Genomic DNA, 16,406 nt, shown 5'->3' with positions numbered 1-16,406 from the left:
AAGACTGTCCACGACAGCTATCCTCTACCTCACATCCAGGATTTTACATCGCGCCTCGACAGCTGCACAATTTTCAGCAAAGTGGACCTTGTTAAGGCGTACCACCAGATTCCTGTCGAGCCCGCCGACATACCTAAGACCGCCATCACGACGCCCTTTGGGTTGTTTGAATACGTGCGGATGCCTTTTGGACTCCGCAATTCGGCTCAAACTTTCCAGCGGTTCATTTCTGAGGTCACACGGGGTCTTCCTACTGTGTTTGCGTACCTTGACGATGTCCTCATCGCCAGCCGCACACCTGAAGATCATGAGCACCATCTACGCGCTCTGTTCCAACGTCTTCAGCAGTACGGCCTCGTTGTGAACGCCTCTAAGTGTACTTTCGGCGCATCTGAGCTCGAGTTCTTGGGCCATCACATACCATCCAAAGGAATACGCCCTCTCCGGTCCCACGTTAAAGCAATTCAGGATTATCCTCAGCCTACAACACTGCGCCAATTACGCCAATTCCTGGGGCTTGTGAATTTTTCCAGGCGCTTCATACCACACTGTGCCGAACTACTACGACCGCTCACCGACCTCCTTCGGTCGACCGCCGGCCCGTCCTCCGCCATTCCTTGGTCGTCAGAGGCCCAGGCCGCCTTTGCTGCTGCTAAGCAAGCGGTCGCTAACGCCGAGCTTCTTATTCATCCACGCAGCGACGCCCCTACTCGGTTGATGGTGGACGCATCCAGCGTGGCCGTCGGAGCCGTCTTACAGCAGTGCATTAACTCCGAGTGGAGACCCTTGTCGTTTTACTCTCGGAAGCTACTTCCTGCTGAGACCCGCTACAGCGTCTTTGGCCGGGAACTACTAGCCATCTACGCTGCAATACAGCACTTTCGGCATTTCCTGGAAGGATGCTCGTTTTACGTGCTGACTGACCATAAGCCACTGGCGTATGTTTTCCGCACTAACTCATCCAAGTACGTGCCCCGTGAACTCCGCCATCTGGCTTATATATCGGAGTTCACGACTGACATCCGCCACGTGAAAGGAGCTGACAACACCGCCGCAGATGCCCTTTCTCGTATAGCCGCGGTTGACTCTCCACCGCCAATCATCGACTGGGCCTCATTCTCCTCGGCACAGCGGGATGATAGAGAGCTTGCCGCTTTTCGGGAGAACCCCCGTTCTCTCCGACTACGCCTGGTGCCTCATCCATTATCATCTGAGCGCTTGTGGTGCGATGTCTCAGCTGACCTTCCCCGCCCTTTCGTTCCCGCTTCATTACGACGCACCGTTTTCCACTCCTTACACGACATCTGTCACCCTGGCATTCGGGCTACTCAGCGTCTTCTCGACCAGCGCTATGTCTGGCCCGGAATCAACGGTGATGTGCGCGCTTGGACACGCATGTGCCTGCCCTGCCAGATGACAAAGGTCTCCCGTCATACTAAGACGCCGCCCCAACCTTTCCTTCTACCCGGCCGTCGTTTCGACCATGTTCATCTAGACATTGTGGGCCCTCTACCAGTGTCTCAGGGGTACCGTTATATATTGACCATGGTCGATCGCTTCACACGCTGGCCAGAGGCTGTTCCAATTCAAGATATCACAGCCGAAACAGTTGCCCGCGTTTTCATTTCTACGTGGGTATCCCGTTTTGGCTGTCCTGGCACCGTGACAACAGACCGTGGACGTCAGTTTGAGTCCTCGCTGTTTACTTGCCTTAATCGCATCCTCCGAGCCAGACATTGCCGTACCACGGCTTATCATCCCTGCGCCAACGGCATGGTGGAACGCCTTCGCCGACAACTGAAGACTGCCTTGACTACCCGCCTCAATAGAGCCACCTGGGTTGATGCCTTGCCACTGGTGCTCTTAGGTTTACGAGCTGTCATCCGGGCAGACCTGCAGTGCTCAACAGTAGAGCTGGTGTATGGCACTTCTCTACGGCTTCCGGGAGACTTCTTCACGTCAACGAAGCTACCAGACCAGCCACAGCAATTCCTACAACGCCTCCTCGACTGCGTTCAAGACCTCCGGCCCACTCCACCCAGACCTTCCGAACACAAGACCATATTCGTCCACCCTGATCTGGCCACTGCAACACATGTTTTCGTGCGCCACGACGCGGTCAGACCACCTTTGACACCAGCCTACGACGGACCATTCCGCGTCCTTCACCGTACCCCCAAAACTGCCACTCTACTTCAGAACGGTCGTGAAGAGACAGTCAGCTTGGACCGACTCAAGCCGGCGTACCTGGAGACAGCCCTAGAAAGCCTCTCATCTACGACTGATCTTCCGTTGGAACACCACAAACGGCATGTCACATTCCGACTTCCAGTCTACACGGGGGGCCCTGTAGCGCCCTCGTTCGGGCGGCGCGCAAACCGGAGAGCGCGCGATGGCGAGAGAAGAAAATAAAGAAGGCGCTAGGCCGTGGCACGTGAAGCCACGGCTCGCGTTCCTGGCTGGCATCGGTTATCGTTCAGGCGTGTCTTTCTTTCGCTCCTGTGGCATAAGCCTACAAAGTAATTGCGAATGAACTGCAAAGCGGGACCCACAATTCCGAAAGATTCAAGTTTACACAGAAGGATCCGGTGGTTAATTGTGTCGAAAGCCTTCGTGAGGTCAATAAAAACTGCCCCAGTAAGTAATCCATCGTCTATGGCTTGTTTAATTCGGTCAGTAAAGCTGAGCAAGGCAAGCTCTGTCGAGTAGTCAGGTCGAAAACCAAATTGGTGGGGAGAGAGTAGGTTCAATTTAAGCAGATAGCACATCAAACGCAAGTAAAAAGCTTTTCGATTACTTTGCTAAAGAAAGGAAGTACACAAATCGGACGGTAATTATTAGTTGACAAACGATCGCCCTTTTTAAAAACAGGTGTTATCTTTCCTACCATTAAAGCATCAGGAAATGCACCTGCTTTGAACAATTTGTTAATTATTTCAGCTAAAATAGGAGACAGTTCACGTGCCACGAGCTTTATCTTAGACGGGTGAATGGAATCCAAGCCTGGCCCTTTGGTTTTAAAAGATGACATGATTTGAAAGACTTCTGCAGATGTAGGACGTAAGTAAAAAGACAGAGGTGAACGAGATAGAATGGGAAAATGAAGGTCGACTAGTGAATCGGGGGAAATTGATGCAAAAGTATCACTGAAAGCATTAGCGATATCGAGTGGTTCGGTAAGAGAACGTCCATCAACCGTTATTTTTGATAAGCATGTGGTCTCGCTGCTGTTCAAGAATTTTTTTATTAGCTGCCAGTTTTTCCTAGTATCATTACCGTTCTTATCTATTTGTTTTTCATAATACTCGCGTTTGGCCCTCTTGAGCAGCATTAAAAGTTGATTTGAATATCTTTTTAAGCGCGTTTTTAGAGAGCTGTTTGAAGGCTGAGATTTTAATTTTTTTCGCATGTTTTCCTTTTTAGATATGAAATGCAAGAGACCAGGAGTTATCCATGGGTTTCTAGGCGTGCGAAACCAATGTACGACGGTACTTGTGGCTGTGCATTTTGCAATGAATGCGCTTATTTTTGCCGAAAATTCATTAAACGCTTCCTCGCCACATTCATCTTGTGAAACAAAGTCCCAGTCAGCATTACGCACTGTCTCAACAAATTCCGCTGAGTTGAATACTGTCTTGGTATTATGCTTTTTTTTATGGGAATGCAAGCATCAAGACAGAAAAATACAGGATAGTGGTCGGTGAATAAATAGTCAATAACCCCGGACTTCGAATCAGCAAAGATATTAGACAGTACATGGTCGATTAAAGTGTTAGACCCATTAATATCACATCTAGTCGGGGAGTGAATCAGAGATTGTAGGCCAAAACTAAGAAAACAGCGAACATATTCCAAGCAAACTGGAGTGTTAGTATCAAGGATATTTATGTTTACGTCACCGCAAATAATAATGTTTTGGTTTTCCAGGGTTAGAATAGCAAGGATTCTTTCAAGCTGCACGCAAAACTTGGAATTCGAGGATGAGGGAAAACGGTCGATGGATGCAATGACTGTATGACGATTGTTAAATGGCAGAGCAGAAGATTCTACTTCAAGCCAAACAGACTCACACTTAATGTTGTCAAAAAACAGATTCTGACGGCGTTTGTATGGTATTGATGAAGCTATTAGGACTGCAGATCCGCCACCACGATTTGTAACACGGTGACAATATTCGGATTCATATCCTCGCAAAGCATACAGATGCCCTTCGTCTGCCGACAGCCACGTTTCTGATAGGCAGATTACAAAAAATGAGTGTTCGACAATGGAAAGGAAGGCTACAAGGTCGTCATAATGCCCTCGAAGGCTACGAGTGTTAAAATGCACGAGCGAGAACGCGGGTGTTTGCTCAAAAAGATGTTTTGCTTCCCCGCAAGAGAGCATATTAGAAGCCATAATGAAACCAAAAGTGTTCCTTAATCAGTCGGCAGGCCTACGATATGATTGTAAGGTCATCCGTGTCAGCGATGCGGTGCACTTTACTGTTGTCGGTTTTCCTAGCCTTGATAATACCGTTGTCTGTCCAGAGGTATTTCCAGTTTTTTTCTTTCTTTAGGGTCAGAGCCTGCGCGAACAGTCGTTTTTTCTTCTGGAATGAGGTGGTCATTGATAAAAATGGGCTCGTCTTTTTGAGATTGAAATCCAATGTTGGAAGTGTTTAAACGTGCCTTCCGTGCTTTTACACTGAATTCGGCCCTCTTGGCTCTTCGGCCCTCTTGGCTCGTTTCGGCCGTCTTGGCTCGTGAAAGCGACCATTACCTTCAACAGTTAATGGTCGCTTTCATTGAAACCTTGCATGTCTGTTGATGGCGCCAGAAATACTAACGCGGGAGCCTGAAAGAATAAACTTGGTCTACCATTTTAGTGAAGGCTTGCCTTCTTCACAGCATGTGCGGCGGCACTGCTTTTCTGAGGATAATGTTATCGACTTTTTTCTCAGGTCGATGGTGGCCTAATGAAGACATCTCTCGGGTATGGCATCTGTCGAGCAATGCTGCAGTATGCTGAAGCTTTCAAGATAAATCTGACGGTTATTGGCAACTCTGGCTGTGTATACTTCTGTCGGCATAAATAGGTGGCCTCCAGCTGTACGGATTTCAGGGCCCTCTCAAGAAGCCGAAATTTCTTTAACTTTGCGGCAAATGTTCCACTGATGACGGAATAGCTAGATCAGGAGTTGTTGACAGCTGTCACGCTGTGGCCATCGATGAGGACGTTTATGTCGCCAGTTCATTGCGTCGCGATGCAGTTAGGTCATTGTGTTGGATCTCAGCTGCCTCAGTGGGTACCTCTGCTTGGACGATGCGTCATCAAGTATTCTTCTGGTCACGAAGTTTCCACGCCGGCACTACGTTGACGTTGCAGCTGGTTCTTGAGGTTTCGTCTCGGCGTCATCGTCAGCGACGGAGGATCGTTGGTAGTTCATCGTACAGCAACCGCACATCTATTGGTTGCTCCCTTTAGTTTTCCAAATATGGGCTAGGCGACCGGCCCCTTCCTGTGCCGGTGTTTGGCCGGTGGTGGGACGACATGTATACCTAAACATCAGCTCACTGGTGTAACGTTGGTGACACCATCATATACTCAGAGACATTTGACAATCAAATACGACACCTCGAGGCCCTTTTGAAAGTTTCTAAAAAGGAGAACGTAAAAATAATAAGAAAATGTGACCACTTCCCAAATCCAACATTGAATACTTGGACCACGAAATTTCACAAGCAATAGGGACACCTAAACAAGGTAGCTTAGTAAGAATACTCAAGTTTCTGACGCCCAGACAAAAGAAATATCTGGAGCGTTTGCCGGGTCCAGTAAACACTTACCGTCAGTACATCTCTCATTTCATCAATACCACTTTTCCCCTCATGAAACTGCTCCACAAAGGAAGCAAGTGATCTTGGATAAAAGCATTGGGGTAGGCTTCCCGGGAAAATAAGGGGCGGATAATTGAAGCCACAGTGATTCATTGTACGAACCATCTAGCCCATGTACTGTGTAGTGTGGCGCGTCAGGCTGAGGCATTGGTGCAGTGCTGAAGCAGCCTGACGATAAAGACAATAAACACCCTGTTCCCCACTATTCTCGCAAAACTAATTTTGCACGAGGTCTATTGCGTTGTTACAGAAACAGAATACCTTGCCATTATAGTTGTCATTGATAAATAGCATTGCTACCTTCATAGAAAACGGTTCACTGCAGTAAGCAACCACCCTGCAGTGACTGAAAAATGAGAATCTTAAGGTCATCTCCTCCAGTGGTCATTGAAACTATTGGTTTATGAAATAAACATCAAACATCAAAAGTACGTACGCATCGTCGAAGCAGACACACTCTCCATTGCTCCAGTATTTAAATTTCTGCCTCGTGACGAACTCCAACGATGCCCCAAAGAGCGCCCAAAGTGCGCGTATTCATTAAATGAACAATGCAGTCATCGTCAAAGCAAAAACACTACAGAAGATCTATGTGCCTCATGAACTACGTCCAACCTTCTTCAAAAACACAGATAATTCTTCTGGCCATGCAAGAGTGAAGAAGACACTGCCACTCTTGTATTCGCAATATTCTTGGCCGAATATGGTAACCAATGTTGCCACCTATTTTCGACATTGAAATACACGCCAGAGACGCAAGAGCATAAAAACAAAGCATAAGACACTTGAATAACTGTTTCCTGCAGAAGAGCCTTTTGATCTTTTTTGAATGGATACCACTAGAGGAGTTTCTACATTGTTATGCCTGCGAGTCTACAGCGAACGTACATGCCTCTGAAAAAGGCAATCTGTGTCAAGGCCAGCATGTGAGCCCGCCTGACGCGATGAACAACTCAACGGCGTCATCACGCGATGGTGCCTTTCTGCCGCGCACGCACAGTGAGTCACCTCAGCAAGCAAGCCGGTCGTGTAAACAACCGGCGCCTTCCTGTCTGGCGAGTCTGACGCAGTGCGTGGCGACGTCACTCGTCCTTGGGTGCAGCCACGTGCAGCGCAGCGGCTCCAGATTTGATGAGAATATCGCGGCCCAGTGCCGACCCCATTGGAGGATTCTGACCTCACGACCAGTGGCGCTGCTGGTTGGACATCTGGTTACTCAAAGAATCCTCCCGGTGCATATAAAAGAGACCTGCGGCGTATCGCGAGCAGTAGACCTATGTGTTAGAGAGGAGAGCTCGGCTTTCGGGTCTCTAAGCTGTCAGCCCCAGTGCCGAATTTTTAACGCCTCTGTATATATGCTGTACATAAACCCCGTTTACTCACCATCGTCTCGTACGCTCGTCTATCAGTTCTGCGCAGAAGCAGTAGCGAGCTGAGAAACCTACGCTACCAAACGGCTGGTGACCGTGTCGGCGCAGATCAGAGCAGTGGCGCCTTCGGGACCTTGTTGGCGTAGCCGTCTTTTGTAACAGTGGTGGCAGCGGTGGGAATCGTGGCGCCCTTCGTACCGTCGTTGAAGGCGCGCTTCGTAACAGTGGTTGGCAGCTGTGGCATCGGCCGGCATCAGCGACATCGATGCGGTGAGTGCCTGATGTTTTCCCCTCAGTTAACCAGACTACTCTAGCTGAGGTTATAGTAGTTTAGAGAAGGGCTGTGTGAAGCATTAGAGTGAGCTTTGATAGTTTGAAGCCAAGTCGAAGCGCTTTGAAACCAAAGTTAATGCGGAGGGTGTAAACACGGGAGTGTTACACATTGTTTGCGCGTCTTGCTAGTTGACTTATAGTGGGTACGGCAAGTAAATTTTCAACAGGGGCAAACAGCAAGAGGCTAGTGTGAAGAATGGAGAACCTTATAGTGAAGGAACTCATCGAAATTTGTGAGGAACCCAGCATTACTTTTGGCCATGTGAAACGAAAGCAAGCGATCCTTGAGATCATGAGGGATGAAGGTGTGTCGGCTGAGGAAGTCAATGAGGCCTGGGAGGATATCAAAGCACGCCGCGAGGAGGCTGAAAGGCGACAATTTCACGAACGTGAAGAAGCTGAAACGCGAGAAGTTCGCGAACGAGAAGAAGCTGAAAGGCGAGAAGTTCGTGAACGTGAAGAAGCTGAAAGGCGAGAACGCCGTGAGGAGGCCGAGAGGCAGGAGCACCTTGAGTTGAAACGAATAGAATTGGCAATCCTACAGTGTTCACAGGCGCCTAGCGTAGCTTCCGCGACAGTTCAGGTCAGCGGTCAGAGAATTCGCGAGCAACTGCCATCGTTCGTAGAAGGTGAGGACAAGGCGAAGTATCTCGTCAAGTTGGAACACGTCTTTAAGCGAAATACTTTAGAGTGGTCTCTTTGGGCGCAGAACCTGTTGGATCTTGTTCCCGGCGAAGTGTCCGACGCAATAACTTGCTTGTCGAGAAAAGCGTTTGAGAGCTATGACGGGGTTAAGGAAGTGCTCTTGAGACGTTATAAGTTGTCACCCGAGGCTATCAGGCAAAGGTTCCGGTATGCTAAAAAGGGGAATGAGTCAGACGTTGACTTCTTGTTTCGTCTTATAGCCGATTTAATTGAATGAATCAAGGATGAAGGTGTTTATGACGATTGCGATAAAGTGGTGGAATGCATTGCAATGGAGCAATTCTACCGCTGCATTGAGGAGGATGTGAAGCTTTGGCTGCAGGACAAACTTGGTGAAGTATAGCTAAACAAGGCAGCAGAATTAGCTGAGGAGTATCATACTCGCCGAAAGTTGCATAGCAGGGCAGTGCGCGTTGAAAAGGATGAAAGGAAAGAGGGCTTTTCAACGAAACCTCATCAACAGAAACCCGCTCCGCACCGTAATTTCAAGAAGGACCTGTCTCTTACGAAGGACACTGTAGGGGAAGGACAAACGAAAGTGGATAAATTGAGTGAGGTTCCTAAACAACGCACTGATACCACACAGGCGTTTGAATCACGAAAGCCGCTAATCTGCTACAACTGCAAAAAGGAAGGGCACATTGCGATAAACTGTAAGCAAAAGTTTGCTTTTGCAGCAATCCGAGAATCGGAAAAGAACATGCGGTTGTTAGAGCCGTATATCCAAAAAATTATTGTGAATGGGAAAACGTGTCGAGCACTTCGTGACTCAGTGGTCAACCATGGACTTTGTCCATCCTTCATTGGTGTCTGCGGATGACTTTACAGGAGAATGCGCGTGGATCAGGCAAGTCCCCGAGGAGCAGAGTGCTTGCTTACCAATCGCTATAGTTGTCAATAAAGGCCCGTTCGGTAAGCTTCGCACCGAAGCGGCTGGGTCTGTCGCGCTTCCCGATAGTTTTCCTTATCTTTTCTCTAGCAACTCCGAGCAGCTTCTCAAAGAGCAGACTAAACCGTTCTTCTCCAACTTAGCGTACATGGCCCTCACGCGATCGCAAGCGCGCAAGCTTTCGCAGGAGCTTGATCTTGTTCAATGTGGTGAACTATAAAGTGACTTTGGCGGTGGGTCGACGGAACGTCAGAGAGGAAATTCTCCGTGTGTTATGCGAGCAGTCACTCGAGCGGCCCATCGCTGAAGCGACTGGCACGGTTTCCGTAGCAGGGGGAGACGACATGGCGCAATTGATTCAGAGCGAGAGGGGTGCAACGCTCTCGCCTGTAGGGAAAAGTTGGAGTAAGCTGTCGAGGGTGTATCGAGAAATGCTCATTCGAGAGCAGTGTCAGGACCTCTCGATAAAAGCGCTAATGGAAAGCGTAAACTTGGGAAGAAAGCAAAACAATGTTTGTTTTTTGAGGAAGCAGGGCTTTTGTATCGGAGCTACACAAATGCGCAAGGTCGCAAGTATGAGCAGCTCTTGGTGCCACAAAAGTATCGTCGCTAACTATTAAAACTGGCGCATGAAAACGCATGGGCAGGGAATCTTGGCATAAAAAAGACCAAGGCTAGAGTTTCCCTCGAATTTTATGGGCCGAAATGCTGGAAAGATATTGAAGAATTTGTACGCTCATGCGACACTTGTCAAAGAGCGGGGAAATCCGCGGACAAGTGGAAGGCACCCATAAGGCTTTCTGATACCAATTATGAAGTAAAATTATGAAGGCGGCCAAACAAAATTTACCACAGTAACTTGACCTTCAACGTCAAGTGGTCGTAAATCTTCTTTTGAATGCTTCAGAGGAAGAGAGAGCAGAAATTTTCACCACTAGTGATGTAATCGAAGGGGGATCGGAAGTAGTTTTGGAGCAGTTGAACCTAGAGCCTAGGTTAAGTGAAGTCCAGAAGCAGGACATGAAAAGGAATGTTTCTTTTTCTGAGAAACCTGGACTTCCATATTGTAGTTACACAGATGTGCAACGTCGCAAGTACGAGCAGCCCTTAGTACCGCATAGGTATCATCGCCTAAAAGTGGCTGGTTACTCAGGTGGAGCATGATACTCCCACAGCACAACTTTGACGTTCACAACAAACAAAGGAAGGCCAAACACTAATGCAGATGCATTGAGCCGTGTGTGTTAGTACATTCTCCACCTTTCGGTCTCTCGCTGGCGATTCGTGGTAAAATTTTGTCCTCAATCCGGCCTTAGCTGAGCGCTCTCGTCCAGAGTGATCTCAACTAGCCAACTTTATGTTATATTCTACTTCGTTAAGTTATTATACGTGTAAAAATTGAGTTGTCCTTTTAAAAGTCTTGTGTCCCACATGTGCCACTTGATGTAGAGGGAACGAACTTCCGATGGACACGTAGGTAGGTGCATGTTGTGCTATACATTGTCTGGTGTTCTGTCGGGTGACCGAGGGCACTTGCTTGTGTCGTGTGTTGTCTGTTGTCGAACCGTTCTTGACAAGTTGCAGAACCATCAAGAAGTGCTGAGACCAAAGATGGTCAGAAGAGACGAGCGAATCTGGCGGACAAGTTGTGGCGACAAGCCAGTGGAGCTGGGGTCCGTCCTCAAGAATGGGATATGTTCCCGGAACGGAGTCTGCAGCTGCATTCTCCCCATGGCCCTGGAGGCGAACCTGGAGAGACCTGGCGAAAGGGCGCGCCTGACATCTGAGCCACGTGAAAGCAGCTCGTGTTTCCGGCGCATTGTCTGGCGGCGGGGGTGCTGTTATGCCTGCGAGTCCACAGCGAACGTCCATGCCTCTGAAAAAGGCAATCTGTGTCAAGACCAGCACGCGGGCCCGCCTGACGCGATGAACAACTCAACGGCGTAATCACGCAACGGTGCTTTTCTGCCGCGCACGCACAGTGAGTCACCTCAGCCAGCGAGCCGCCGCCTTCCTGTCTGGCGAGTCTGACGCATTGCGTGGCGACGTCACTCGTCCTTGGGTGCAGCCTCGTGCAGCGCAGCGGCTTCAGATTTGATGAGAATGACGCAGCCCAGCGGCGACCCCATTGGAGGATTCTGACCTCACGACCAGCGGCGCTTCTGGTTGGACATTTGGTTACTCAAAGAATCCTCCCGGTGCATATAAAAAAAGCCCTGTGGCGCGTCACGAGCAGTAGACCTATGTGTTAGAGAGGAGAGCTCGGCTCTTCGGGTCTCTAAGCCTTCAGCCCCAGTGCCGAATTTGTAACGCCTCTGTATATATGCTGTACATAAACCATGTTTAACTCACCGTAGTCTCATACGCTCGTCTATCAGCTCTGCGCAGAAGCAGTTGTGAGCTGAGAAACCTACGCTACCAAACGGCTGGTGACCGTGTCGGTGAAGATCAGAGCAATGGCGCCTTCGGGACCATGTTGGCGTCGCCGTCTTTCGTAACAACATAGAACATAGCAAAAAGGTTTACCAACTTCGTCACTGATATTGTCACTCACTACGTATGGGTGTTCGCTTATAAAAGTAAAAACAGTTACGCTTACATTTCATGCTTAAAAAGGAATTTCGCTTATGAAAATCCCGGGAAGTTCCTTTTTTACAGAAGAAAAGGATTTGCATAATGAGCTCTTTACCAGTTTCTAAAACATAACTAAATACACAAACACTTCACGTCGTTTCATCATCCTTACTGCAATGATCAGAATGCGTAGACAAACCAGATCACAGTAACTAGACTTAAGTGCAGAATAAAAGACGAGCCACACAATTGTCACGCTACGCTGGTGCCAGAGGTAATTGATGATTACAACACCCATAAAGTTCTTGGCCATGCACCGTGCCTCGTTATGTACAGAATTCCAGCTTATCAACTTTATTTACACAGTAAGAACAAATGGTGCAAGAAGTGCTGAAAGCTTGCCTTAATTATTCTACCTCACACCACAATAAGAGCAAGTCATCTATCGTAACAAATGTTTTCTGATTGAGTTCTAAGTCGTAGATTTTGTCCTTTACTAGACACTCTGGCATCCCAACATTATGAGTTTGAGCTGCGTAATGGAAGGTTCCTAACAGGTTTTATACATGGTTTTACCGGAGAACTAGAGATCAATCGTTCCGTATTGCCATTAGTTATACTTCTACACTGTTTAGCAAACTGCGGCATTGTTTTGTGCCTTCTGAATAGTGCTTTTTCTAGGGAAGGGGAAAGAGCGTAACGTCTTTCGTAACGTCTTAGAAGTAGCCGACAAAGGAGTGTGCATGCGTTAAAATAATTGGTTGGCTCAAACATCTCTATTGTCTCTATTGTCACTCTGTCTCTGTCTGAATAATATATATATATTTATATATATATATATATATATATATATATATATATATATATATATATATATATATATATATATATATATATATATGCATGCGGTGTGTGTGTGTGTATGTGTGTTAGACGCTATGATGAGTTGGAGAGGTGGCCTGGCTCCCGGCTCATACTACCTAACTTTCACTCAAATCTTATTTCTTTTTGTCTGCTTCTAGTGGCTATCCTGCGCAAGTTCTTGTTACGTAAGAAGTAAACAAGGAAGAAGTAATAAAATATTAAAAGTATGACGTATGAGCCGGGCCGCGTCTCCCAGTCATCATAGCGGCACATATATATATCTCGGAGGTAGCTGATCAGTTCACAAAACAGGAAGGTGGAACTCACCAATTGACAAAAGTGTCAAATTTAGAGTGCTATTCCGTGAAGTCAGGGAAACTTCGAATCTGCCGACGTTTCGAGCCAAAAATTTTAAAATTGACGGAGGCAAAAGTGCATATTAAGGTGGTTGATGGAGATCACTGAGCTAGGCTAAGCTCGCAAGGTCAGAAATCTGATTTCGCACCAACTTTTCTTTTTTTTTGAAAAGAAGTTTCAAAGAGTTAACAGTAGGCCAGACGACCTACGATAAGTGTGAACTTGAGAACTGATAGGCTGTCATGTGTTCTTATACAGGGCCAAGAAAGTGCGACAGTGCGATATATAAGGAAAGGAAGTGGATACCTAAGAGCTCGTTTTTCCGTGTTTTGACACAATAATAATGAAATCTAAAAGTCAATAATGCCAAGGAAAGTAAAGGGGTGGTTATTAGAAGAAATTGTAAGGTAAGTGTGAAGAAAGAAAAGAAAGTGGGTGAAAAGATAACTTGCCGTGGGTGGGATATATATATATATATATATATATCCCACCCATATATATATATATATATATATATATATATATATATATATATATATATATATATATATATATATATCATGAGACCACGTCCGGTACGGCAGTAACCAGGTTATATCTTTAATCAAGGTGCATGAGCCAATAAGACCCAGCCCACGTGACATACGGTGATGATCACTACAATGGTTTTGTCATACAGATGAAGATGAAGTACATAGTCAGCACTGACTATATATATATATATATATATATATATATATATATATATATATATATATATATAGCAACACATCGGTGGAGCGATTTGAGAGATTTATATCATAGGAAAATAAAGTCAGACTGCCACTTTGTTGGATAAGAGTGGTCGCGTAATCGTAATTTACTTCAGAACCCTCCAACTTCCTGCAGGCATAGTAAAATCAGAAGCAAAGTAGCAGTTATATTCAGTTAACGGACATACATTATTTGTTGTTGTTTTAAGGGTGATTAAAACAACCAAAATTTCAAGCACTTACTAGAGATATATCGACAACGTCTCTCCACAAACTGAGCGCCGGTCCAGATATCGACAATGCAATCAGAATCATCATTATAATTTGCATTGCTACCATTATTTTTCCTCTGGCCATATCGAACAAGACCTGTGACTTGTAGTAAGCGCGAAAAATCAAAATTTGTTTCGTTTTATATCAGAAGTAACAAAAACCCCATTCATTTCTAATACTGTTCACACAGGTGTTCAACTGGGCAATTGAAACTCCATGTATTGGCCAAGTGGAAAAGTCTACAAACAAAAATGACTATGAATACAATATACTGCGTTGTTGCAAGGACATGTATGTAGGTGCTGCTCGGGCACTTCATCGTGTAGCACAAAACAATTGAAAGGTAGGATTATATAGACAAAACAAAAAGTCAACATTTTAAAGCCGATTCTTAATCCTTATGTTTTATTATGAAGTTCACAATTCACTGTGATGATTTGATTGTTTGATATGTAGGTTTTAACGTCCCAAAACCACAATATGATTATGAGAGACGCCGTAGTGAAGGGCTCCGGAAATTTCGACTACTTGGGGTTCCTTAACGTGCGCTCGAATCTGAACACATGGGCCTACAGCATTTCCTCTTCCATCGGAAAGTCTGCCGCCGCAGCCGGGATTTGATCTCGCAACCTGCGGGTCAGCAGATGAGTATCTTAGGCACTAGACCACGGCAGTGGGGCACAGTTCACTCTGTTCCGCTGTAAATTCGTTTCCTAGATATCAATAAAAATACTAGAGTTTTCATCAAGCCTGATTTAGAAAAGTTTTCTCACAAGTGAAACTTGAAAACTAAAAAAAAACCTATAGGCCGAGATTTCAAACTTGTTCAATGCTGACTGCAATATAGGTGCCACTCCAAAAAAAAAAAAAGAACCGTCTTGGCAAAGCCGTGTCCTATAATGGCCTTCCGCATTATTTTTATTACGCGTACGCATAAGCTACGATGCGCCTAGAGAATTCTTGGACTTGTCGGCAAAAATATATTTGCGAATTTGTTGCTTTCTTTGTCCTGTTGCACTACCATAAAAAAAACTACCTTTGTTCTTGCTTTCAAGCATTTTCCTTAACTTCCATCTCTTCTTGTGTATATATTTCTGCATTAGGTGCCTGTCATCATTGCAGCAGCTTGTATGCTTGCGCTTGTGCAAGGCTGGAAAGGTACACCTACAATAGCACATATTTACTTTTAACTTGCACATAGAAAGTACTGGTTCTGCGCACAATAATGAACACGTGAGTGCTGCTCACGTGACACTCGCTGTATTTGTTTACATATGTTTCAAGGCACGTAGGTTCCTGCCGCCTTCTGTATTTTCTTTGGACTTGAGGGGCAACATACATAAAGAGATAATTGATGCGCTGAACTAGTTACAATAACCGAAAACAGTGCCTTGCGGTGTACTTGTATTGAATTGTGTATGTTTGTGCATGTGTGCGTGTGCGCGTGAGTGTGTGTTTGTGCATGTGTACTTGCATGCGAGCGAACATTCGTATTCTCATCTCACTGCAGCCCAGAGCATGGAAAGCAGAAGAAAGAGTGGTGTCGTGAGCCGCCGCTATGAGCAGCTCTTGCAATGCACGAGTTGTAAGGACAAGAGGCTTCTATAAAAGGAAATTCTCAAGATGCATCTTCATTATGAAATAATGCGTAATAATTTTAACACAACTTGTTCATTGAAGCACAGCTTGATTACGGAGGCCCCCAACAGACGCGAGCACGATGTTCGCAAAGCAGTAGCCTGCCGCCTCAGTAGCCTCTAACTGCGGAAAGCTAGCCTTCATCAAGGTTCGAAAAGCTAGTGTGCGTAGTTATACTTGAATGAGTGAGTGATTGTTATTAATTAAACACATCATCTTGAAAAAAAATATGCAAAAGCTTTGTAGTGTCATAATTAAGAGTCAGTACGGGTTCCGTATAGAAACCTACATAACAATAACCGTGACGAATAAACTGAAGAGTAATTAATGCAGACAATAAAAGATAACACCTGCGTGCAAGAAAGAACATTTTGCTTTTAGCAAGGAGGAAGCGATTTAAACTGACACTGAGAAAAAAACTGACGTTATTGTTGCAGAATATTCTCTTAGAGTGGGCCAGACTATCGAAGAGGACGATGTTGGGACAGGCACGTGCTAGAAATGGACAACTTGGGCTCCATGACGAATAAACGGGTCGCCTCCGCCTACCGTTCGCGGACCGGTTATTTGTTACAGTTATATTGGAGCAAACACAAATATTGTGGCGTACAGTGGGCATATAGATTAGAAAAGGAAACCTTTATGTGCTGTTATTTTTGCAACACAAGTTCGAGCTTCACGCGCAAGGGAATCAGCTTTTCCATTGCCAACGATTCTAATGTTTGATGCAATCCATTGAAAGTACTCATTAAAGCTCTTGCCGATAAGGTGC

At 46.0% G+C, this 16,406-nt stretch overlaps 1 protein-coding gene across 1 annotated transcript in view; it reads right to left on the bottom strand.

Moving 5' to 3' along the window:
- The window catches only part of LOC119167337 (uncharacterized), a 73,750-nt gene extending 59,657 nt beyond the window's left edge, over positions 1-14,093 (bottom strand). Inside the window, exon 1 of the mRNA XM_037418801.2 lies at positions 13,967-14,093. Coding sequence (XP_037274698.1) covers positions 13,967-14,080 — 114 coding nt within the window. The 5' untranslated portion in view covers positions 14,081-14,093. The remainder of the gene's footprint in view (positions 1-13,966) is intronic.
- Between the last annotated feature and the right edge of the window lie 2,313 nt (positions 14,094-16,406).

This window comes from Rhipicephalus microplus, unplaced genomic scaffold (genome assembly GCF_043290135.1).
Source record: "Rhipicephalus microplus isolate Deutch F79 unplaced genomic scaffold, USDA_Rmic scaffold_42, whole genome shotgun sequence".
NCBI lineage: Eukaryota > Metazoa > Arthropoda > Arachnida > Ixodida > Ixodidae > Rhipicephalus > Rhipicephalus microplus.
Note: the sequence above shows the minus strand (reverse complement) of the source record. Positions and strands in the feature narration are given on the sequence as shown.